This window comes from Amborella trichopoda, chromosome 3, assembly GCF_054954075.1.
Source record: "Amborella trichopoda isolate Santa Cruz 75 chromosome 3, AtrichopodaSantaCruz75HAP2 v2.0, whole genome shotgun sequence".
In the NCBI taxonomy this organism is placed as follows: Eukaryota; Viridiplantae; Streptophyta; class Magnoliopsida; order Amborellales; family Amborellaceae; genus Amborella; species Amborella trichopoda.
This window is the reverse complement of record NC_142338.1, coordinates 40,116,426-40,142,351: the sequence shown is the minus strand read 5'-3', so window position 1 is coordinate 40,142,351 and position 25,926 is coordinate 40,116,426. Positions and strand designations below refer to the sequence as shown.

At 35.2% G+C, this 25,926-nt stretch overlaps 1 protein-coding gene across 4 annotated transcripts; it reads left to right on the top strand.

Annotated features, from left to right (window-relative positions):
- Nucleotides 1-10,780: 10,780 nt before the first annotated feature.
- LOC18422633 (bifunctional abietadiene synthase, chloroplastic) lies at nt 10,781-21,540 on the top strand. Of its 4 annotated transcripts, XM_088860554.1 has the most exons (14): nt 10,781-11,021; nt 11,984-12,069; nt 13,440-13,749; nt 15,815-15,998; nt 16,523-16,740; nt 17,176-17,296; nt 17,604-17,716; nt 17,916-18,145; nt 18,303-18,418; nt 18,504-18,602; nt 19,188-19,403; nt 19,619-19,757; nt 20,505-20,753; nt 21,100-21,540. In XM_088860554.1, the coding sequence occupies exons 1-14, from the start codon at nt 10,793-10,795 to the stop codon at nt 21,385-21,387; spliced, it is 2,598 nt and encodes an 865-aa protein (XP_088716680.1). In that variant the 5' UTR covers nt 10,781-10,792; the 3' UTR covers nt 21,388-21,540. The 4 variants fall into 4 exon arrangements, with proteins under 4 accessions (XP_088716680.1, XP_088716681.1, XP_088716682.1 ...); XM_088860555.1 differs by lacking the exons at nt 10,781-11,021; nt 11,984-12,069 and having other exon boundaries at nt 13,515-14,080; XM_088860556.1 differs by lacking the exons at nt 10,781-11,021; nt 11,984-12,069; nt 15,815-15,998 and having other exon boundaries at nt 13,515-13,749.
- The last annotated feature ends 4,386 nt before the right edge of the window (nt 21,541-25,926 follow it).

Sequence of the window (25,926 nt, the reverse complement as noted above, 5' to 3'; positions counted from 1 at the left end):
TCTTGAACAACCAACCACATAAACACATTAACCTTATGAGAAATAGGCCATTTCTATATTTTTGCAGCAGGGGTCAAGGACCATCTCCATCTATCATAAAAAACAGTCTATAGCAAGACTTGACAGTGAATAAACCATCACATTCAACCTCCCAAAGCAATTTATCTATTGTCCCCTGAGATATATAAGCCTTATCCAACATACCCCAACAACTCACTCCATTGAGAGAAAATTGTTTCACTCAGCCTGCTATATGGAAAGCTTACATTCCAGGAGACAGTATTACCTCTAAGTTCAACCAAATCAGCTACGTTTACATTCGGCTGAGAAACCTTTGCAACGAGATCCGGAAAAACAAATTTAAGAGGAAGATCGCCTAACCATTTATGATGCCAAAAAAAGATATTATCACCACATCCAACATTCTATAAGAAATATCTCGCAACCATGCGCTTACATCTATAAATAGATTTTCACAAATATGACATATCTCTGCTTCTACCTCCACATATCCATATACCATGTCTATCAATTCCATATTTCAATGATAAAACTTGATACCAAAGTTGGTCTTTAAACTTAAAATTCCTCCACCGTTTACACAGCAATGCCTCACTCATATATTTAATTCCAAGACCTCCTTCACTCTTAGGAATGTATACATGATCCAATCTCAACAGATGAACTTTTATTTCTTCCCTAAAGTATCCCCAAAAAAGTTGTGCATCATCTTTTCAATTTTCTTCCCCACTTAGGCTGGCATTTATAGCAGAGACATTTGATAAATAGGTAAATTGGCTAAACATAATCTCAACAAAGTAACTTGTCCACCCCTTAGAGAGATATTTCGACTTCCATAAATCTAGTTTAACTTGGATTCTCTCTAACACTTTATCCCAAACAGTAATGGAAGGCCTAGTATCTGAAAGAGGCATTCCCAAATAGGTTACCGGAAAGAACCCAACAATGCACCTCATCAAATTACCCAAATAGGTTATCGGAAAGGACCCAACAATGCACCTCATCAAATTTGTCAGAATTTGGTTTTGAGGAAAAGGGCAGTTAATATCGATCATCGAAGTTTGGTGAAAGTTGACTTTCAAACCTAAGGACACCTCACAACAGTCCAAAAATCTGGCAATATTCCGAACTTGATTCTAATCTGCCTCACAAAAAATAAGTGTATCATGTGCATATTGCACATGATATACACTTGGACCCTGATCAACCACCTCGAATCCCAATAAGTTCCCACTATTTCCCACTCTCTAGATTATAAAACTAAAACATTTTGTATAGATGGTGAACACAAATGATGACAATAGATCTCCTTACCGAAATCCCTTGGATGTATTAAAAAAACCCAATTGGACTTCCCTTAAAAAGCACTGAAAAATGAGTCAAAGAGAGACACTCATAAATCCAACTTCTCCATTTGCCTCCAAAACCTATAGTCCTCAATATCTCCAAAAGTACACCACATTCCACTCTATCATATGCTTTTTCTATGTGTAATTTAATAATGATTCCAAGAGCTTGACTCCTCATTCTAGAGTGAATGCATTTGTGTGTCATTAAGACGTTATCCATGATTTGACGATCCTAAATAAAGGCTGATTGTATACTTGAGATGAGAAAAGGTCAAATTGTCTTCAACCTTTTAGCCAACACCTTTGCTACAATCTCATAGAGACTCGTGAAAAGACTCATAGGTCTGATATCTGAGAGCTCTGAGACTATAGACTTTTTTGGGATTAGAGATATATAAGTCGAATTAACTCCTTTAAAGATTTCTCTTCGATTCATGAAATATCTAATCATCTCCAATAATTCAAACTTAATTACATTCCAAAACTTATGTAAGAAACTTATGTAAGAATATCACAGTCTTTGAGAACCAGGTCCAGAAATAGACCTTTCTTTGCCAAGGCAAACAAGATGCTAAACAGTTTTTCTCTTCCAAATGCATCCAAAACGGCAGCTCCTTTTTATGGGAAGAGGCAAATGCAGAAAACCAATGCCAAAAAGATCTCCCTATTGCTTTCTAAGGGCAGGTCATCATGAGTCATAAACTTGGAACTCGGACTAAACGACAAGTCATAACCTTTTTGTAACATCCCGCCTTTTGAGCTAGATTCACCCACAGGATCACAATCACTAAATAAGCCCTCAAAACGGTTGTCATTAAATAAGGAATTTTTTGAGAATTCGAGAAAGTCAACTGACTTTTTCCCTTTATGCGCCTCCATACAAGGATGAATAAGGGCCCAAAATCTAGCTATAAAATCCGGAAACCTACCAATGAGAAACCCAACGTTTGGTGATTTTTAAGTTATTTGAAATATTTGAATGGCAGCCAAAACCGTTATTCCTAGAATTAAGCTGAAGATGTTTCCAGCGACGCCTCCGTGTCGACATTCGCTGAGCAACATTCTCAGCTGCACCAAGTAGTAACTCTGGTAGAGGCTTATGGAGTTTTAGTGGGTGACCACATTCCATCCATATTCTTAGCTTCTTCTCTAGGTTCCTACTTAGCAGTGATCCTTCTAATACCTTCCACAGTAACATTGATAAAGAAGAAATCCTTATCAATTTGCAAGCTAATTTTGTCTGGCAATGGAGCATCAGTTGTTTGCCAGATTTTAATTCGCACATAACTACAATCCACACCAAGAAGAGAATCTCAATCCACATCACAGTAAATCTCATAGCAATTGGCTAGTTTTTTAATGATTGTAAACTTTCAAACATGCAGCAGAATGCCCCACAGCCTTATCCAAACTAAATTCTTACGTGCAAAGTATTCATGGTCCGAGGGTTTCAACACATCCTTATCTGATCGTAACTTCAACACAACCTTATTCCCCACAATAGCTTTCACATCTGGTAAATACTCTAAATTCCACCCTCTTCTTCCCCAGTCACTAAGGCCAAATAGTTCCTTAATAGAAGGTGGGAATAAACCTGTAACAAATAACCTATACTTGATCTCTAGTTCATCCAAGGCTTCCCGCTTTAAGAGAACTGAGGAGATAAATCCATCTGCAACCTTAACCACCATATCATCACTAACATCCACTCCTACCTCCATGACCTTACCTTTTACGCTAACTGAGGTCTCCTATCAAACCTCCAATACCTTACCTCCATTAACTTACCTCCCCAGATACACAAAAATTACAGATATGTAAACCAAGCATAGAAAGAAACATGATTGAAAAACTCCTTCATAACAAAATGCTTATATCATAAAATTGTTTTATATATGCAAATTGTTTTGTATGAACCAAACGAACCCCGTTTATTGGTGGTTACTCCTTGCTGGTTGGTTGTTGCTAGTTGGTGGTCGCTGGTGGTTCCTAGAGGTGGCTCTCTCTCTCTCTCCTTCCCTCCCTATTAGGAAACTTGTGGGTTTTGGATGTCGCACCTCCAAAAATGCCATTAATGGCATTGTACATGCCAACTCTTTTTCTATCGCTAATCAACCCATTGTTTATCTTAAACCTATTCTTGAAGGGAAAGAGGCATGACGTATAAAGAGAAAGAGAAGATTTGACAGAGATTGATTCACCATTGAAGATGCTAGAGTTCTTCCTTTACAGCTGATAGAGAGTTCGATCAAGGGGCCAAGGTTCCTTATGCTGGCCCTATTGGGTATGCGCACTGCCAACAAGGCTAAACTGAGTGCATTGTATCACGGACTGAAGCTTTTGAAGGAGAAGAACTGTGGGAATACTGTCTAGGTTGAAGGAGACTCTCTCAATGTCGTCATGTGGTGCAACAAGGAACGACGTATTCCTTGGGATCTTCGCCCTCTTTGGTTGTGAATCATGGACCTTTCCTCTACCCTCTTAGTTTTTTTTCTCAAGTTTATTGCGAAGCCAATTCTTTGGCGGATCTTCTAGCTAAAGGGGGTTCACAACTCTCTTCTTTGGTCATTTCTGACTCTGTAATTGAGTTCTCTTAGTTCTTAACAAAAGTATTAACATTTGTCAAAAAAAAAAAAAAGGTTGCATCCTTATATAAACTTTTTCCTAAAAAAAAGACTCGCGAAAGAAAAAGAAAATGGCCCTACCAAAAAAGAAAAGAACTTATCGTTTCTTTTAACAAAAAGAAACTCTTTTTAAAAAAAAATTTAAAAATACTCACTCTTAAAAGAAAAGACTCTAAAAAACAAACGAAAAATTTAAGCAAAATCATCTTTATTTCTTCTTCTTCTGAGCTCCAAAAGCCAAATCCAATGCGATAATCTCGACTATGTCATTCTCCCCTGGTTGGAGAAAACTTTTCCTTGAGTTTAGAAATGCACTAAGATGAAATTTGCTCTCACAATGTTCTTCATTTCAAATATTGTAAACACAATCATGGGACTTGTGAGTTATTGCATCAAGCAAAACACAACGAATGTACATCTCAAATATTGTAAACACAATCATGGGACTTGTGGGTTGTTGCACTAATCAAAACACAACGATTGTACACTAAAACTAAAAAATTCTCAAAGAAAAGGTGACTATGTATCGATAGAATATGTTTAGCCACATAAACTTGATTAAATCAGTTTATCCATGTAACCGTGCTAATAAATTTTGTGCTCAGTCCTAAAATTTAGCTCGGGAGCATCTTTGAGATGAGCACTTTTGATGACTGAACCAAATTTCACTCATCGATTATCTTTTGAGTCATTCCTCATTTTCTTTGTCAGATATTCATTCAACCATAAAATATTGATCATCATCATAGGTCGGATCTCCTACAAGATCTTTTTCTTTATATAAATATTCCTCAAAGATTAGAGGTGAATTCCACATTCAACTCCTCCAAATTATATAGATCAACAAAATCCCATGATTCTGCATAAAATGTGTTCTTGAAGGCAGCTTCCGACTCACTATTATTATCGTAGTGTATCAGGATTGGGTTTTATACTCACTACTATTATCGTAGTGTATCGGGACTGGGTTTTACGCCAAGCGCTAAGTCAACTCCTCAACTTACCTTCTCAAGTTTTCTATCGCAATGTCTCCGAGTTCTCATTCTCATTGAATGGACTCATTCTTGATACACGACTATTTACCAAGTCCACGAGTCATGATGTATTATCTACGAATACCATGATCCAACAAGAATCAACTCTCTCATCACATCTGACATAGTTGAAAATTTACCGGCAGAAAACAACCAACAAATATAGTAATGTTTTAGAGAGAGTGAGTCAACTGAGAAAAAAATCTGAAAAGAAAAAAAACATACAAACATGGGCAGTCGAGACCTTCACCACGAGAGAAAACCATGAGAAAAGCTTTCTCTCTCTCTACAAAAACTTTGTATCATTCAGAAAAGGGTGTGATTTCTATAAGGTTGCAACCTTAAACAATCCAAGTAAGGCGCACCTTTAAATTTTACTATAACATGTAATTTTGGTTTAAAATATTATTAGGATTATTTGAAAATCTATTTTCATACCTAATTATAAAATTTTAAAATCCAAAAATGGTTAAAATCAAGAAAATCTATAAACATATGAAAATCTTGACAATGGACGGTCTAGATAATGTGTTGCAAGATGCACTATTTCTGGGACTCAGAATATTTCTTTTATTCATATTCATACATCATGATATCGAAATGATCAATTAAAGGGTTTTTCAACATTGAAACAACATTTTTCGATGGATTTTTTAACCTTATATAAACTTTTCCCTTCAAAAAAACATCAAAAGCCCACCGTTACAATATGTCTACCAACCTTTTATTCCCTACAATCTTCTAAACCTAAAGGGCAGCCGTCTAAAAACATATAGCCCCAACTTTCCCTAGTTGATGGCTTCGATCCATATCCCTCATTCAAAAGAAAACTAACTCCTTCATAAAAACAAAACCCAACTTATCCATAATAGAACCTCCTAAAAAAATACTCATGCAAGATTAAGAAAATGGACCTACCAAAAAAAAAAAAGAACTTTTCCTTCCGAAACAAAGAGACTGTTTTAAAGTGAAAAAAAAAAAAGACTCACTCTTAAAATAAAAAACAGAGTCTAAAAAAGAAAAAAAATAAATAAAATCATATTTTTTATTCTTATTCTAATCCCCATTTGATTGCTAAAAAAAAATTGTAGTGCGATAATCTCGACGGCATTAGCTAAATCTAAGTGTCACAAGACTTGAAATTCAAACTTTTCTTTTAAAAATAATCATATAGTGATTCGCTTCCTAAAATGTTAGACCAAAAAACTCAGTTAACTGTGTCAAAAAAATTTAGACAAAAAACTCTTCCTCTATATTTAAAGGGAAAAGTTTATATAGAGCCGAGGCTCTATACAATCAAATTTGGGCCTACCTCAAAAATTTCACTAGGAGAGGTTGTTTTGATGCCCAATTATCCTCAAATTGATCATCTCGACATCAAGATGTATGGATATGAGAAAAAAATAGATTGTAAGTTTTGGAAATAATGTATTTTGTAGTGCATTTTTGGACCGTCAATTTTCAACATTTTCAAATTTTCATAGATATATCGATCTACACTATTTTTTAAGCTTAAACTTTATAAATAAATATAAAACTATATTTTAAGGCTATCACAAATATTTCCAGTATTGAAACCACATTTCTCGACACCATTTGAAGATAGGCTCTAATTTTATTGTTTAGAGCCTAGGCTCTATACAAACCGTACCCATATTTAAATAGATATTTTGAATGAGGGAGTAGATACGCAATATGCTTCCGCAGGAGCATAGCATATCTACTAAACTGTTGGTTTGGCGGGCGGGGTATCCCAACATGAGGTCAGAAGAGATCATGCTCCGTCGGGGTATTTCCTCCGTTCACTGTCTACGGCGAATGTCTCACACAAAAATAAAAGTAAAAATCAAGTGACCCTATTCATACCATAAAAAGTTACACCACAGGAATTATCAGAGGATGAGGTTTCTATAATGCCTAAGCTTTATGAAAACAAAATAAACCCTCACCTCAAATCTATATCTGAAAAGCACTTTCGGCTATAGAAATCTCCATGATCGTACTAAAATCAAGTTCTAGCACCGACAATGAAATTGGAAACTTAAAAAATGTTACAGAACTTGTGGATTTATGACCACTTGTTTTTAGGGCGAAACAAACGATCTAGATAATTTGTTACAATGTACACTATTTTAGAGCTTGAAATCTTTTTTTTTTTTTTCCAAGATGATTGATGTAAATGTTTTTTAATGCTTGGATTGCAATTTCGATGAGTTACGAGGTGAGGCTTTATTTATTTTGATAGAGCTGCGGCCCTATCTAACTATTTTCCTAAATTAGAAACAATGCAACTTTTGATGGAGCCCTAGCTAAGATTGAAATCCTTGATCATAATACCCAGATGAGTGGGCTTTTATCAAAACAATCCTTATTGGACAGCTATTTGAAACTTAAAGAATTGGAGGACTTGCTTTGTTCAGAGGAAATATATTGGAAGCAGATGTCTAGATCGAAATGGTTAAAAGAAGGGGACCTTAATATAAAATATTTTCACGCAATTGCTAGTGTTTAAAGATGACAAAACGACCTTTCGGGTTTATCTACTCCTGGGATTGATTCTGAGGATGATGCTGCTTTAGAAGGAGCAGTCATTAGCCATTTTAAGAAAGCTTTTATTAAAGAAGTTAATTTTATACCTGCCTTTGGTAGAATCCCTTTTAAAGTATTGTCAGTGGGGGAAAAAAAAAATTTGGAGAGAGAAGTTTCTATGGAGGAGTTGTATAAGAAGGTTTTTACGATGCTAGAGGATAAAGCACCAGGTCCTGATGGTTTTCCTCTAGCCTTCTTCCACAGATTTTGGAATGTGGTTAGTAAACTTTTGGAGTTCATCAGGAGTTTTTTCATTAGGGGAGATATTTTTAAATGAGTGAACTCTACTTTCCTGGCTTTAATTCCCAAGAAGTCCATGATTACTAAATTGTCTGATATTAGACCAATTATCCTTCTTACAAGTCTCTATAAAATAATTATTAAAGTCCTGGCCGAAAGATTGAAAATTGTTCTACCTTCCCTCATCTCTAATACTCAATCTGCTTTCATCAAGGACCGTCAAATCACGGATAGTGTGCTTTTGGCACAAGAATGTATCCATTCTCGTGTCCTGAGTAAGAAGCTTGGTGTTTTGTTTAAACTGGACATGAAAAAGGCTTATGATCATATTGAATAGGGAGTACTGTTGGAGATTTTGAAAGTTATGGGATTCGATGAAAAGTGAAGCAGTTGGATTTTTAGATGCCTTTCTTCAGCTTATTTTTCAGTGTTATTTAAAGGCAGCCCGATTGGTTTTTTCAAAGCTTCTAGAGGTCTTCGACAAGGGGACCCTCTCTTTCCTTTCTTATTTACTATTTATGAAGAATGCTGCAGTTTGATGTTGAGCTGGGTGGAGAGAGTGGGTCCTTTTGAGAGTGGGTCCTTTTGATATTGAGCAGGGTGGAGAGAGTGGGTCCTTTTAAGGGTTTCAGCATTGCGAATTCTGATATTGTAATCTCTCATTTACAATATGCAGATGATACTCTGATCTTTTGTGATGTGTATCCTTTTTAAGTCAGGAATATTGCTCGTTTTATGGAAATATGTGAGGTCACAATTTGCTTTAAGTTAAATTTTAACAAATCTCCTATGATTGGTATAAATTGTGCAGAGAATGTTGTTGGTGAATTGGCTAGTGTGATAGGGTGTAAAGTGGGTTCTTTTCCTATCACTTGTCTTGGCCTTCCTATCTCTGACTCAAGACTCTTTTTGGCAGTCTGGGAGAAAATACTTGAAAGGGTCCAATCCAGACTTGACCTCTGAAAACACAAGTATCTGTCTTTGGGTGGTAGGGTGACTCTGTTGAGGGCCTATCTGACCAATCTTCCAGTCTATCAGATGTCTGTGGTTAATATGTCTACCTCGATTGCGAAAAGGATTGAGAAAATGATGCGGGATTTTCTTTGGAGTTCCAATAATGAGGTCAGGAAATTTCATCTTCTTAGTTGAGATAGAGTATGTACTCCAAATAAAGAATGTGGATTGGGAATACGTAGAATTAAATTGATGAATCAAGCTCTGTTGTGCAAGTGGTGATGGCGTAGTCTTCATTTAGAGGACCACCTTTGGTACAAAGTCCTTGTTTCCAAGTATGGTGTGGAATAATGTCATTTTTTCCCAATGGTATGCTTTAATGGAAATCCTGGATAAGAGCTATGTGTCGCAGAATGCTAGGGATGAGATGATTTGGTAAATCGGAAGTGATGGTGTCTTCACTGTTAAATCTTGTTATAGTCTTTTCTTTCACGATCGATAGAGATGGTCATCCCCTCATATTGCTCAAATTTGGAAATAGCCAAAACCCCACAAAGTACAAGTTTTTATTTGGCTGGCTGTTATGAATAAAGTACTGACCATTGATAATTTGATTATAAGGGGAAACATTTTTCAGAATGTGTGCCTTTTATGAAAAGCTGATGGTGAATCTGGTGCACAACTTTTTATGAACTGTTCTTTTACGGTGAGAATTTAGCACTGGTTGTTTGGTGTTCTAGGTATCAATTTAGCACTTCCTCAATCGATGGAGGGGTTAGTTTCCCAATTTTCCCTTCCTCATTTACCTAAGGTGGGCAAGATTATATACAGGATTGCTAAAGGTATAATCCTGTGGAAGGTTTGGAAAGAAAGAAATAGAAGGTCCGTTGAGAGGACTTCTATGGATTTTGACAGACTAATTCATGCTATCAAATTTTCAATCTGGTCGTGGCTATCTGTTTTAAAAGAGGGATGGGGTATCTCTAAAGTGGATGCTATGGCAAACTTACACAACCTTTTTCGTCTTGGTTGTGTTAGTAATAGACCAAGAAATATTTGGATTGAGCCTCCAACAGGTACCTTGAAACTCAATTTTGACGGTAGTTCTCTTGGGAATCCTGGTTTAGCCGGAATTGGAGGAGTAGTGCGTTATTGTTTGGGTAACACCATTTTTTTCTATGCTGGACCTATAGGTGTTGCAACTGCAAATTGTGTGGAGCTCAGCATGTTACTTGAAGGTTTGAAATTTTTTATTGTAAGGAATTGTGGTAACAAATGTTGGATTGAAGGGGACTCCCTGAATGTTATCAAGTGGTGTAACAAGGAGCCGCGCGTGTCATGGGAACTCCGGCCTTTATGGTATCTTGTTTCTCCTTTATCGATCTCATTATCGCATGTTTATCGACAAGCAAACTCTGTGGTTGATGCCCTGGCTAAAGGTGGTTCTTCTTTACCTTTTTTTGTCATTTTTAATGATGTAATTTCCTTTCTTGAGTATTCAATAAAAGATAAAAGTAGTAACATTTGTGAAAAAAAAAAAAACAATGCAATTTTTATATGGTTAAAGTTAAGTATTTAAGAACTCAAAATATGCTTTTTTATTTTAAACAAATCATGATGGATTTTGAGGTGGTCCCAAAATTTTAGATAAAAAGAAGAAAACAACAAAAAAATAGCTATACAATATACTCCCGAAAGAGCATAATGTAACCACTCAACCTATCATATGAGAGAGAGAGACAGAGAGACGGTGTCTTTGTTGGTGTTGACGCACTTTACAATCATAGCAGCATGTGAATTGCAATCACGACAAGAATAGGAATCTCCACAACAACCCCAATAACCATCGACTTGCGATCCGAATTTGACCCATTCAGCCGGAATATGGCGCATTAGATAGGACAAAAACACAAAAGATAGAGCCATTTTCCTTTATAAATACTGGTTTTAACAAATAAGGAAAGAAACAAGGGGAGAGAAGATGGCCTGTGTCTCCACCTCTAAGTACAACTACTCACTCCAAGCTCCGTTTTCAGGGCGAGAAGGCGGCCGAAATGGTTGCTTCTTCTTGAAAGCTAGTCGAGAAGGCGACCGAAATGGTTGCTTCTCCTTGAAAGCTAGTCCGAGATTAATTAAATGGAGTTGTGGAAAAGCTTCTTCATTAACCATTAGAGCTTCCAATTCTGATGTAACAAGAAAGGGACAACAAGGTAACCATCTCTCTCTCATATTGATCCTGAAGAGATCAGTGTTTTTTGTAAATTAAGTAGGAGACGTCCTAGGGCTTAAAGTACGTGCAAGTAGCAGTGCCTAATCCCCAAGGAAAATCCTCGTGCTTCTAGTTCTCAGAGAAATAGCATATAATTTGTCTTAAAACAAAAAAACTTTGATCTCACGTTATAGTATAGCCCATTGTATCGAATTCGCCTCGTGCCAAGTACTCGCCGCTGCCCCTCACCGAATAATGACAAAACATGAAAAAGTAAGAAAAAAAAACATAACAAACAGTAAAACAGTGAAAAAAAAAGGAAGAGGAAAGGTAGTAGATGGCCAGTGGCGCGAGAGAAGGGCCACATGACCAAAACGAGAGATATGGCGGCAGCCATCTGTCTCCCCCGCCACCTTGTGTCCCCCCAAACCACCTTGTGAATGAGGTGGGGCCATTGTTCAGTTCGATTGCAGAGCTGTGATAAAAGAAAACGTGCAATTGACTTTCAAAAAGTTTACTTCGAGCACTTTATCATGGTGCAGTTTAAGGTGCATTCTTAAACTCTGCAAAAAGATACAGTTCCGGCAGTTGAAAGCTCTAGAGTGGCCTGAAAATCTACTTTTACGTTTACTAAAAAAATTACAAGCAAAGCATATCTATAAATGTTTCAAAATCCTGAAAATCAATAGTCTAGATAATGTGTTACAAAATACACTATTTTTAGGACTGGAAATACTTTTTCTTTACATTTATATATCTTGTGGTTGAGATGATTAATTGAGATTTTTCAAACATTAGAACGACTTTTTTACCGTGGATTTTTAAGATCTGCCCTATTTACTTAATTTTTTGGCAGGTAATTTTCTTTGTGAAATAATTAGTTGAGGAAATCTAGCAAGTGTAATGGGACGGCTTAGGAATTACTTTCCATTCACCTTTGTTTTTTTCTTTGGTTTCCCACAGTCACCTGTAATGGAACGGCAACAGAAGCGCATCAACTCCTTCCACAAAAGAAAGGCAAAGCATCTCCTGCGAAGGCCCATACACAGGTTGATTTATTTATTTGGTTATCGGTGAGGTTTTTATAAGGTGATCACCTTATACTATACAAGTAAGGCACACTTCTAAATGTTGTCAAAAAATGTAGTTATGATATCGAAAATGTTACACTAGCTTGAAAATCTATATTCAACCCTAGTTGTAAAATTTAAAATTCTAAAAAAAGTGCATATCAATTAGATCCATAAAAATTTTGAAAATCTTGAAAATGGATGATCTAGATACCTTGTTACACTATGCAATATTTTACGATTTATTATTACTATTTTTTTTTATATCCATACATCTCGATGTTAAAATGATGAATTGAGAAGTTTTCCAACTTAGGGACTCTTTTTTCTGCAAGATGTTTGAAGCACACCCTACTTCTATAGTATAAAACCTTATACAAACTTTTTCCTTTTGTTTTATTATTAGTTCACTATGGGAAGAGCAGTTCGAGGAAGGGCCGTTTTATCTTTCTTTTGTGGGAATGATTGCCAGATAATATTGAATAATAATGTTTTTAAATGGCCGTCTCACTATCGCTCTCAACATCTAAAGTTTTTAACTCATGTATCGAAGGGTACATTTATAAGACCCAGGACTCTTATATAGAATTGACTCCCCTCTTGAAAATATATTTTTTGGATGGATTTGGATCTCACTTAAGGATATATAATTTCTAATTTGGAGATCATAAATATGTAAAATTAAATAAAGCTTAAAATTTTTAAACTGAAAGTGATAATTTTATAGAAAAAATATTTAGATTATGGTTTTAACCTTTTTTTTTTTTTTTTTTTAAGGGACCACTCATTGGCCTCTATCTTTAAGATGGATGCTGCTCACCTCAGGGAACACAAACGAAGGAATATAACCCGCTTGGGACACAGAACAATTTTTCTCATAAAAAAGTACCTTTTATGAAAGGGATGTAGTTTATATAAGGCTGAGACCGTAAGCAATAAAAGTAAGGCGCACCTTTAAAAAGTATCGAAAGATGTCGTTTTATTATCGAAAAATATTTACATGGCCTAATACTTTCGTCTCTAAAAAAAAATTAGAGCTTTAGAAATGGCACACATCAAGCAGATCTATGAACACTTGAAAATTTTGAAAATTGATGATCTAGATAATGCATTACAAGATGCACTATTTCTACAACTTGAAGTCCATGTTTTTTATGTTTATGTATCTCAAGGTCGAGATGATTGGATTAGAAGGTTTTTTAACATACTGGCGAAACACTATAACAATTCGCCTATAGACGTTTTTAGGACTTTTTCTCTCTCTCTATATATATATATATATAGTGGGGTATGGTGCAACGGCTTGAATTGTGATTGTGGCTAACGCGACAATGCTTTGGATGGGATAGGTGGAATTGGAAGATGAAAAAAGAATAGAAAGTCTAATAGAAGAAATAAAAGGCATCTTCCAGTCCATGAACGATGGAGAGACAAGTCCTTCAGCTTATGATACGGCATGGGTCGCTAGAATTCAAGCCACTAATGGAACGCACCAACCCCATTTTCCACAAACCCTAGAATGGATTCTTGAGAACCAACTGGAGGATGGTTCTTGGGGTGAACCCACCTTCTTTCTCCTCTATGATAGACTTGTCTGCACACTTGCTTGTGTCCTTACCCTTACAATATGGAACAGTGCAGGGCCTCAACTTTCAAAAGGTGAGATCATCTCCATGACGCCTCTCTCTCTCTCTTTCTCTTACACGTGATTATATAAAGAAATCTTTGTGTTATGGAAGTTGAATGATGAGATTATCTCTTTCTCTTACACGTGATTATATAAAGAAATCTTTGTGGCATGGTAATTGAATGAAGGGATTATAGAAAATACCCTGATGCGAGTGTTTGATTGGGAAAGCACTGCATTTGTGCTTTTCGACGTTTGTTTTGGAGCCCGTGTACAACACCCAAAACCGTCTTTACAGTGGCTGGTTCGGTGTTTGATGATCCTTATATATGTTCGGGACCATAGTTCACTTCTACGCTCTCGGTAAGAAGATTTATTTGAGAGGATTTGCTTTCAATCTGGAATTTTGGAAACCACTTCAGAATTATTTATTTTTTTAAAAAAAAATTATTAAGATTTGAGTTTTCTATCAGTTAGATCTTGTCATCTAAAGATTGGATGATCTCTATTTGAACTTGAGACATTGTTCTTTTTATGGGTATAGAGGGTGCATCTAGGAAATTTTTCTTTATGAGGTTTATCTATGGGTTCAAGAGGTTACATCCTTACAAATTTGGGGTTCTAGGATGGGGTTTGCATAAGGTTGCAACTTTAAACAATCAAAGTATGACGTATTTTCCAAACTTTGTGATAAGATACAATTTTGGGGCATCCAAAATTTTTAGGATGGCCTAAGAATCTATTTTCATCTCTAATCATAAAATTTTAAACTCTAAAAACAGTTCAAATCAATTAGATCTATAAACACATAAAAACCTTGAAAATGAATGTTCAAGATAATATATTGCAAGATGTATTATTTTTAAAACTTAATATATATATATATATATGGAAAATACTACGCAACGCCTATAGGCGAAATGAACAGTGATTTCGCCTACCCCCATCACCGTCTAAAGTTCATCGTGCGGTCACGATCGTCCGGTAGCGTTTCATTTTTCATTTATTGTTATTATTATTATTATTATTGTTGTTGTTATTATTATTATTATTATTTTATTTTATTTTATTTTTTCTTGTTAACAACACCCATTATATCCATTTTTCTAATAATTTATGATTATCTAATGAAATAGTTTGTATAAAGGTGAGGCCCTAAACAATCATTGGAGCACCTTAAAAAAAAAAAAATCACTAGGAAATGTTGTTTCGATGCTAAAAAAACCCTCAATTCGATTATCTCAATCTCAAGATATATGGACATGAAAAAAAATAAATTCCAAGTTAATGTATTATCTAGACTGTCAATTTTCAATATTTTCAAGTATTCATGGATCTACTGGAATTCATAATATTTTTTATATCTTTAAATTTTATAATTAGATATGAAAATAAATTTTCAAGTCATCACAAAGATTTATGATACTGAAACTATATATTTCGATACTATTTGAAGGTGCGCCTTACTTTGATTGTTTAGGGCCTTAGCCTTATGCAAGCCACACCATTATCAAATAAGCAAACTCTATCGATTCGATTTTAAAAGAAGGAAAAGGTTAGCGTGGGGGTGGGGCCACGGTTCACGTTTTGTGAGTAAAGTTTTTCCCGTGTGATTTGAAAAAAGAAAAAAAAAATTTCAAACCGTGAAAATAAAACATCTTGTAATGGATTACATGGACCATCTACTCAAATCTTCACAGGTCTATCTTATGTGCATGTATTTTAGAACTTCGAATTTCTTAATCAAGAGCATAAATAGATATTCAAGCATCTACTCAGATGTTCACAGATCTATCTTATGTGCATGGATTTTAGAACTTTGAATTTCGTAATCGAGATCATAAATAGATATTCAAGCCATAATAAAAGTTTCTCGGCACCAGAACTGCATTTTCCTGTAGGTTTTGGAGGTTGAGGCTTAAGCCCCATTCATGTGCCAATCACGTCGGTTAAAATCATTGTTTTAAAAAATTAAAATACTTCTCAATTCCCACTCCCATTTCCATTACTATGGACTTATAGACCCAACATAGAATATATGGATCCCTTTAAAACTTGAAACTAATTTATTTAGTTGGCGATTTTGGTATCATTTAGGGCTTGATTTCCTAAGAAGGAGAACCAAAGATATGGAGCACGAACCTACAGGCCTAAGAACATGTGGGTTCGAGATAGCCTTTCAAGCCATGCTTGACGAAGCAAGAGATCTCGGCCTTGATCTCCCTTATGACCTACCCTTCCTAAAGGAAATCTCTCAGTTGAGAGAGAAGAAAATCAAGAGGTATTTGCATCTCCCATCTAAATAACTCTAGCAAATGGAAGCAATAATGATCTTGGCTCAAAACCCAATGTTTGTAACCAGTGCTTAAATAGGACTCAGGTTCTAGCTCGCTCGGCCAGTGTTTCAGGACTCGGACTTGGCCGAGTTACTCAAGTCCAAGACCATTTGGACTTGGCCAAGTTACTTGGCTCAGGCCGATTATCCATGCTTGCCTGAGTAAATCGCCTGAGCCAAGGGCCGAGTACCTTGGGCGAGCCGCGCCTTGGAACATTGCACTAGGGTCCTAGCCCAGAGTCTAATGCAAAATAACTCTTGTCGAAGGCTGAGTTTTGCATCAGACTTGGTCTATTTTCTGCAAAAATATCGAAGCTAACCTGGGCTAGGGAGACCTACACGAGTTTTGGAATTGTCCCTCCTGAATTATCAGGGTTCCTATCTTGGCCGACTACGGAATCTCTCGAGTTAGCCCTCCAAATTTTTAATGATTAGTTATAACAGTGGATTTCATGGTTTGTGTGTCACAGGATCCCCATTGAAGTAATGCATTCAGTTCAAACCACTCTTCTCTATTCTTTGGAAGCTTTGCAAGACGTGGTGCAATGGGAGAATATCTTAAAGTTGCAATCTAGGGATGGGAGCTTCTTGAGCTCCCCTTCAGCTACTGCTGTTGTTTATATGAAGACAGGGAACAAGAAATGTTTGGACTTCTTGACTTTCATAGTGAGGAGGTTTGGTGACCATGGTAAGCCATTTAGGTTCAAACAATGGTCTTAAATTGAATGAATTTATAGGTAAATTATTAGGGAATCAGGTTTGGCCTTGGTTGTTGGTGATTAGGACTAGGGTTTTAAAAACCTAACGATTTAGATTGGGAATTGTCGATTTGGGTCCCGCCATAGAATTGCCCATACTATTAATTAATATTATTTTAAGATATTTTTAGTCATTCATTTGATTTGGATAGTTGATCCAGCCAATCAGATCGGTACAATACGTGGACGATTTCTAGGTTTTAATCACTGATGGGTCACAAGTTCAATTCCCAAGAAAAAAAGGTTATTATTTGTTATACATGTCTGGACTTTCTTCCATTGTTCAAGAAATATAGGATATGGAAGGAATTTTAGGCTTCATTATTAGGACTACAAAGAGTCATTTCATTTTTGTTGTATTGCAGCACCAGCCCAGTATCCCATTGACCTGCTTGAAAGGATATGGGCCATTGATACGATCCAAAGGCTAGGGATTGATCATCACTTCCGCAAAGAAATCTCAGCTACCCTTGATTATGTCTATAAGTATGTAAATTTTATATCTACTTGATTTCTTGTTTTGTTTCCTACCATCCTAGCAAAGAAAATGAAGTTATGATATTCTCTGTTTTGCCACATTATCTAAAGTTTTGAAAATAATTTTCTAGTTATTAACAGAACAAGAAACACACACACACAACAAAGCAGCATTTGTTCTTATTTTTCAGTTGCTCTTTATGGGACACTAGTGGCAACTCTTTTGATTATAGTGTGCTCATTGAGTTGAAGCAATTTTACTATGGAAATTTGGTAATGTAAACATTTAATTTACCAAGTAAGATATCATTTATAGGAACTCTGGTAAGGAAGGAGTGTCCTGGGGAAGGGATAACCCTATTCCTGACATCGATGACACATGCATGGCCTTCCGCCTTCTTCGGATGCACGGATATCCCATCTCTCCTGGTAATTTTGCCACCAAAATTCTTGGCTCAATTGACTCTTGTACTTTTATTTATATTGAAGTTCTCTGATTTTTTTTGGTTTTGTTTTGCTTTCACAATTGCAGCTTCTATAACAGTAGGATTTATTCATTTATCAAGGTTCATGCAAGTATCTTTTCTGGTGATTAGTGTTTCTTTCTCCTAATATAAGATTTCTTTAGATGTGTTGGAGCATTTCAAGGATGATGATGGAAGGTTCATTTGCTTCCGTGGGGAGACACACACAGGAATCTCAGACATGTTTAACCTCTACAGATTCTCTCAGATGTCATTTCCAAGAGAGCAAATACTCAAGGAAGCTAAGGCTTTCTCTAAGAATCATCTTAAAGGTTGCTTGGAAAATAATAAAGTGGAGGACAAATGGTCTTTAAAGAAGGCCCTTTTGAAAGAGGTAAGAGTTTTATATTATCCAATCCATCTATCTCTATCTTTACCTCTCTTTCTTTCTCCACCCCCGGGCCGCCGCAAAAACCAAAATAAGAAAAGTTCTCAAACAGAAATTTGTTGCCATCTTTAGTAAATGTCTTCTCCTCACCTGTCCCGTCCAGGTTGAGTGTGCCCTCACATGCCCATGGAGCATGAGCCTTCCTAGAGTTGAGGCTAGAACTTATATTCTCCACCATTATGGAGAGTCCGATGTTTGGATCGCCAAGGATATCTACAAGTAAGATTAATCTGCTCTCTGAATGTTTAATTGCTTTAGGGCTAGAAAAATATCCTGACTCATGTTCTTTGCTACCTACTTTCAGGATGCCTTATGTCAATAACAAGAGTTATTTAGAATTGGCGAAGCTGGATTTCAATTGGCTGCAAAATGTGTATTGTGGAGAGCTTGATAGCGTTTTGAGGTGAGAGGATACTACACTGCAGATCTTGTAACTTAAGTTTCAAGGTAGAGAATCTGTTACAAGTTGCATTACTAGGGGGAGAGGTATATAGGGATGAGACTTGGTTAAGGTGGCGGGGCGTCACAACATGATGATTTGAGTTCTTTGGCTTAGTAGTTAGGGCGATAAAAAATTTCAATTAAACGTCGTGGGTTCCAATACCGAAAGATGTTCCTACTCTCTTCTCTCTATGTCCAACACAAACATAAACGACATTGATGTTGCTTGATTGCATTTTGTAGAAGAAAATATACTATCACTAAGCTGATTTTTGTGATTTTAGAATGGCGATTATTGTTTACACTAGCCCTAAGATTTCTTATAGCACTGCTCGTACAATCTACATCAAATCAGGGTTTATTATTTTTCTCTCTAAGACACATAACACACAATCGGGATTTGTTACTCCTCTTTATAAAAGGCAACAGAGGATTATTTGATTATGATAGAGGTAGGAGAATAATCCCCCTACTATGATTTTAAAGAAATTAAGTTGATGTCTATACTTTGTTGCTCTACAAGGTAACAGGGCTGTTTTATTTTCAGGTGGTGGAAGGATCTTGGCATTAATTTTCCAGTTTTTAATCTACGGCAACCGAAGGAGATTTACTTTTCAATTGCTGCCACACTATTCGAACAAGAGTACTCTAAATGCCGCTTAGCCTGTACCAAATGTAATTACATTGAGGATTCCCTTGAAGAGCTCTTCAAGAGCCATGGATCCATTGAAGATTTGAACCTAATCTGCCAAGGAGTTGAAAGGTGTCCGATGACTCACTCTCTCTCTCTCTCTCTCTCTCTCTCTCTCTCTCTCTCTCTCTCTCTCTCTCCAAATACCATACAGTGGGTGGTGGGCAGTTATTTTAGACCATGTATACCTTTGAAACTTTGCTAGTTTATACTGATTTCCAAAATGTTTTGTGCATTATCACTCTTATTGCATTGAAATATGTCTAAAGTTTGAGGTTGGTATGCAGATGGGATCCTTCGATTGTGAGCGCCCTTCCTTCCCATGTGAAGGCCGCTTTCATGGGAGTGTATAATACATTGAATGACATTGCATTGCAAGCAACAAAGGCACAAGGGAGGGACATTTTCCCTTATCTCCACAATCTTGTAAGTCAGGAATTTCATCTTTGTGAATAAACAACCTCATGACATCTAGTTTAAGGTTTAAGCAAGAAAAGCAAATAACTCTCTCTCTCTCTCTCTCTCTCTCTCTCTGGAAAAATTTATTATATTTCCCCACCCATATATATATTTTCTACATCCCCCTTCTCTCAGCAGTCTGATCTGAATAGATAGATGGGATGACTTCAGTCATAATGTCACAAGTAAGGCACTGACCATACGATCTAGATCTGACATCTCAGAGTCTTTTTTTTAATTGTTTTTTTTACTAATCATATGAAGATAAAATTTAGTACGTGTCATCATCTCAATGGGATACACCTAAAACAATAATTTAAAAAAATAAAATCAAGAAAATATCGCTAAAACTTTTAGGGGTGCTTTGGTCATTTTTTTTATCAAGAATAATTTTTTTATATTTTTTGCAGGTATGAGTTTAAGAGAGGAATGGAAATCCCAAAATAGGTGTAAAAATGTTTTGTAGAAGAAAATTAAAAATAAAACAATCTATAAGCATGACATTGTGATTGGGAACATCTCACTTGTCCATTCGGATCGGATGGATAGGAGGTAAGGGGATGTAGAAAAAAATATATGGGTGGGGAAGTATAGTAAGTTTTTTCCTCTCTCTCTCTCTCGTTCCCATTATCATTCTTGTACAAATTTGCAAACTAGTGAGTCAAGATCTACAATTTTGTATCCAACTTAATATCATGAAACTAATTGGCACAGAGATTAAGACAAATCGAAGTTTATTTAAGCGACAGAGTGGACATAGGAGAAACTTATGTGCCAACCATGGAGGAGTACATGAGCCATGGTAAAGCATCTTTGGGGGTAGACATGAGAATTGTTCCAGTCTTGTTTCTCATGGGAGAGCGTATTCAAGACCATGTTATTCAACAACTGGATTCTAGATCCAAGATCTATGATCAATTGTGCACTTTCATGAGGCTCTTCATTGATGTCAAGACATTTGAGGTAAGAAATTTCATGGTATCAGTATTGAAACAATCGAAAATTTTAAACCATGTTATTCATATATTTTCATTAGTTTTGTAACCTGTAAGAATTATGAAAGTTTTCATCGTAAGTGGTCTTCAAATAGATAATACTCAGAGAGAGAAAACAAAAGTAAAAAGAGGAAAAAATATGTTCTATTATGTTTTGGGACAAGGTTCATGATCGGTGTACTTTTGCATAAATATTCCACAAAATTGTATCAATCTGTAAATACCATATTTAAATATGGTACGGACATAATTTTTCCTTTCTTTTTTAAAAGAACACCGGTTTAATTTTGCATTGACTTAGTCATGATTTTCAGGGGAGAAGATATAATGGTTCGAGATTTTCCGCTGTCACTTGCTACATGAAACAAGAAAATTGCTCAGAAAAGGAGGCTCTAGAGCATCTAGGAACTGTGATTGATGAAGCTTTTGAAGAACTAGTACATGAATATCTAAAACCTAATAGACTGCCACATGCCTGCAAAAGGTTGATGTTTGAATATTCAAGGATCATGCAGTTTTTCTACGGTACTAGTGATAGCACAAACAGCAGTCAAAGGGACAGGATAGAGAATGCAATTGATTGCCTCTTTACTCCAGTTTGATTTTATTAGAGGAAGTCATGTTGATCTCTCTCTCACACACCCTCAGTTTATGTATGTTCTGTACACATTGCTGGCATGAACAAATAACAGGAGTTTTCTCCTAATAAGGACGCACATAACCAAGCGATTCAATGCCAATCCACTTTGTCACCAGTTACTGTATTCGTTCCACATTTTGTACTTCTAAGCTTGAGCTCAAAAATATAGATTTTGGGATCAGCAAATCCTGAAAACAATAATCCAGACCTCAACAATTATAGATCTCGAAAAATGGAATTCAAGCCCTAGCATATTGTAACACATTATTTGGATCATCTTCTTTTAGGTGTATACAAATTCACTAAATCTGTGTTATTTTTTTAGTCTTAAATATTATAATCATAGATAAAAAATAAGTTTAAGGTCACATTAGATGGTCAAGGATGCCTCCAACACTCAAATTGCATTTCCAGTAAGGTTTTGAGGTATATATATATATATATATATATATATATGAGGAAGATGCTAGGGGGAGTCTACTAGCTCATAGAATAGTATTAGCTCAATAGTCTAGATTGAATCTAGACGGATCTGATGGTCGAGAGTGAATTTTAATTTTTTTTCTACAAATCCAAATCACTTGAAATTTTAGGTGAATGTTCTTCTCATCAAGCCGCACTTAATAAAAATATAAAAAACATAATCCGAAAAACTAAAAATGACCAAAATACCCCTAAAAATTTATGGGGGTATTTTAGTTATTTTTTTCATGTAAAATAACTTTTTTTAATATTTTTTAAATATTCGTCTATTTTTTATAAACACACGTCTAAAATTTCAAGTAATTTAGATTTGTAGAAAAAAAAAATTAAAATTCAATCGGCCATCCGTGATCGTTAGATCGGCCCACATTCAATCGAGCCATTGAGCTCATTTTTTCTTGTGAGCCTATTGGCTCACTGAAGCCTTTTATTTATATATATATATATATATACATATATATATATATATATGTATATATATATATATATATGTATATATATATATATATATATATATATATATATATATATATATATATATATATATATATATATATATATATATATATATATATATATATATATATATATATATATATATATATATATATATATATATATACACATGGTGTCTTAAAACTTGGATTAGTGGGGCGGTCTGTTCACCCACAAATCCGTATTGGATAGCTGGATTGGATATAGAGCTATCTAAATTGGTGATTAAAAAATTAAAATAATAAATAAAAAAAAAAATAGGGATTCATATGGTTGGCATTTAAGGGGACTTGCATAAACATTAAACATGCTTAAAAAAAGAAAAAGTATATAAGGGTGACCTGGGTCGGATTTAATCCTGGCTGATTCCTATCAAAATCACCGCTCCAAATTAGATATCGTCAGGTTTCAAAACACCACTTTTTATGCAAAAGCCTAAGCCTCACGCTACAACACCCTAAAATAAAGAAAAATGAGGCATAGTGACTGTCGACCCTTTTTTATTTTCTAAAATATAATGTCTGTATTGTTCTATTTTCTGTTATAACATAAATGTCAAAATATATACGATATTTACACAAAGGTCTTTGTTGTGTTTCTGTGGCCACTAAAGACCTTATAAGAGTTTGTATTCAAATAGTTAATATAGTGGAACATAAACTCAGTGGGTATATGGTCCTTTGTGGACCAAGATAGGCAAATGCTATTTGTCGATACTCAGGCTTGGCTTAATGTACTAGGCCACTTTAGTTGGAAAACCCTTATTGCTTGGGCATAGAACAAAATTGATGAGGGTTTGTAGGGTTATCCCTCGATGATGTTGGAGTTTTTCACAAGAGTGAACCCAAGGACTGTGTGACCCTTGTGTGTGATGGTAAACTTCTAGAGTCGAGGGCCAAAGCCTCATCATTGAACGATCATACGACATGTACATATGATAGCCGTATTGAGAAAATGAATCATTATTAATGGTGAAGCATATATATGTGCGTGTGATTACCTCTATACACCATAGAGTTGTAGTTGCATTAGGTCTGTATGACCTTGGACTCGTCTCTAGGGGATAACCGGTAATCCATAGAATAGAATTGTGTCCCATTGCCTATTAGCTGACTTTGGTAGTTCAATTATGAATAATGCAGTGGTATGTGCGTCATGGGAACTGCTGTGTCAATTTGATAAAACATGTGTGGATTATAGTCCACAATAGAAAATGAAGTGCTTCAGAGATATTAATTTCTAGACTCAGTTAAATCTGATTCCCATCAAAATAAATTATTTAGAATTAATTATTTTTATGTTAAATGATTTTTAAATTGATTATTTGAATTTTTATGAATATCCAGATAATTTATTTTTAACAAAATAAATTTATAAATTAAGAGATATTTAATTTTCATTATTTATATATTCAAAGAGAAATAAAATTAATTTCCAATATTTTAAAAATCATTTCATAAATTTTATAATTTACTAAACATAGAGAGTCCACTATGAGCTATGGGATCACCATGAAACAACACATGGGAAAAATATGTGGGGGGCAGACATAAGGCCACCTAAGGCGGCACGCCCCATTTGAGTCACACTTTCTATTTTATGTTGAAGCCAAGAAGGCTTTCAATCAAGTTGAATAAATATAATATGATTTGAAATTATGGAAGAAATATTTCAATCAATATATGTTATGCGTATGAAGATTATGTGAAGCCAAGAAGGCTTTCAATCAAGTTGAATAAATATAATATGATTTGAAATTATGGAAGAATGATTTCAATCAATATATATTATGCATATGAAGATTATGTGAAATTAAAGTATGTTTGATAATATTTTTCATATTTCATTATTTGATGAGATTAGGTTTACAAAGCTGAAGGACAAGTATCTAACACATTCTTTTAAATCATGATGGATGATTTAAGGATTTAATGATTCATATCTCTCACCCCCATGTGTATCCTATGATCCATATCCTGGATCTAATCTCATTAAGGATGACTAACCTCAAAGAAACCATAACCCTTGAAAACTTTATTAATAGGGGCTCTCCCTTCTCATAATTTCTACATCTATAAACCTCTCATCTCTTTATCTACTCTCTCTAGAAGGGTAGCACTCTCTCTCTCTCTCTCTCGCTCTCTCTCTCTCTCTCTCAGTATAATTAAAAGATCATTGTAAGGAGCACACCCACCCCAATGCTACTAGACAATGAGGTCTAGGCTATGCTTCGAGATTGTTCTATGCTCTCATATTTGTAAGGGTTGTAGCTTTAGCTTTCTCATACTTTGTAAATCCAGATAGATCATTGATCTCGTGTGCCACTAGAGGAAGAGACCCAGTGTATAGTGTACTAAGTCCGGTTGATGCTTTGTGCTTTGAATCTCTTTATTTATTGTGCATTCTTATTCCATAGCATTATGTTACTTTTGTTTATTGAATAAATGAAGTTTTAATTATGGCAACAAGTAAGAACTTCTTTGGATTTTTTATTTGTTTATTTCAAGTTGATTTAATTGCATTTGGATATATATAAGTGTTATAGTTAGTGAGAAAAAATATTAAATACTATGTACACCGTGCTAGATCACCTTGTCCAGCTTTCAGTCATGCCTGTCTGAACTTTTGCATGTTTTTTCCAACTCCCCCCCCCCTCCCCGGGATCCAATGTTTTAATATTAAACAAAATATTAAATTTTTTATTTTTATTTTTTTGAAGGTTGGGGTTGTATGATAGGCCAAGGGGCATCTTGGGGTCAGAAACAGCCTTTAAACTTTATTTTTGGAAGATTTTAAAAAATACTACATTCGATGTTTAAAAAAAAGAAAAAGTTTATATAAAGCCAAAGCTATAAACAATCAAATTAGAGCCCACCTCAAAAATTTCACTAGAAGATGTTGTTTTGATACCCAAATATCCTCAAATTGATCATCTCGACCTCAAGATTCATGGACATGAGAAAGATGGATTTTAAGTTTTGGAAATAGTGCATCTTGCAACACATTTTTGGAACGTCAATTTTCAAGATTTTCAAGTTTTTATAGATCTACTCGATGTACACTATTTTTGAAGCTTTAAATTTTATAATTAAAGGTGAACAATATTTTAAGGCTATCAAAAAAATTTCCAGTATTGAAACCACATTTCTCGATACTATTTGAAGGTGGGCTTTACTTTGATTGTTTAGAGCCTCAACTCTATACAAACTACATCCTTAAAAGAATAAGGCGGCAATGTTTAAACCTTATTAACATATATTTTAAACCCGCCGCACAGTTCGCATAAGGCTCATAGGATGTTTAGCAAGGTCAATTTCTTGATTATTATTATTATTATTATTATTTTTATTTAAAGTTTAAAGGATTTCTGATATTTTAAAAAGATGTCTAATATTTTGAACATCGGGCCGACCTAAAAAGGTAATAGCACCCTAGCATTTTAATGTGGTCCTTGAAATATGAATCAACCTCGAAATGGCCTTCCGGCCTATCAAACAGTTCTAAACTTTAAAAAATAACAAAC

What these genes read in the sequence shown, in the direction of transcription:
- LOC18422633 (XM_088860554.1), top strand. Translation starts at nt 10,793, where the DNA reads ATGGCCTGTGTCTCCACCTCTAAGTACAACTACTCACTCCAAGCTCCG. An exon ending in GAGCTTGATAGCGTTTTGAG is followed by an intron (nt 18,603 to 19,187) that starts GTGAGAGGATAC and finishes TTTTATTTTCAG; the next exon opens with GTGGTGGAAGGATCTTGGCA. An exon ending in TTGATGTCAAGACATTTGAG is followed by an intron (nt 20,754 to 21,099) that starts GTAAGAAATTTC and finishes CATGATTTTCAG; the next exon opens with GGGAGAAGATATAATGGTTC.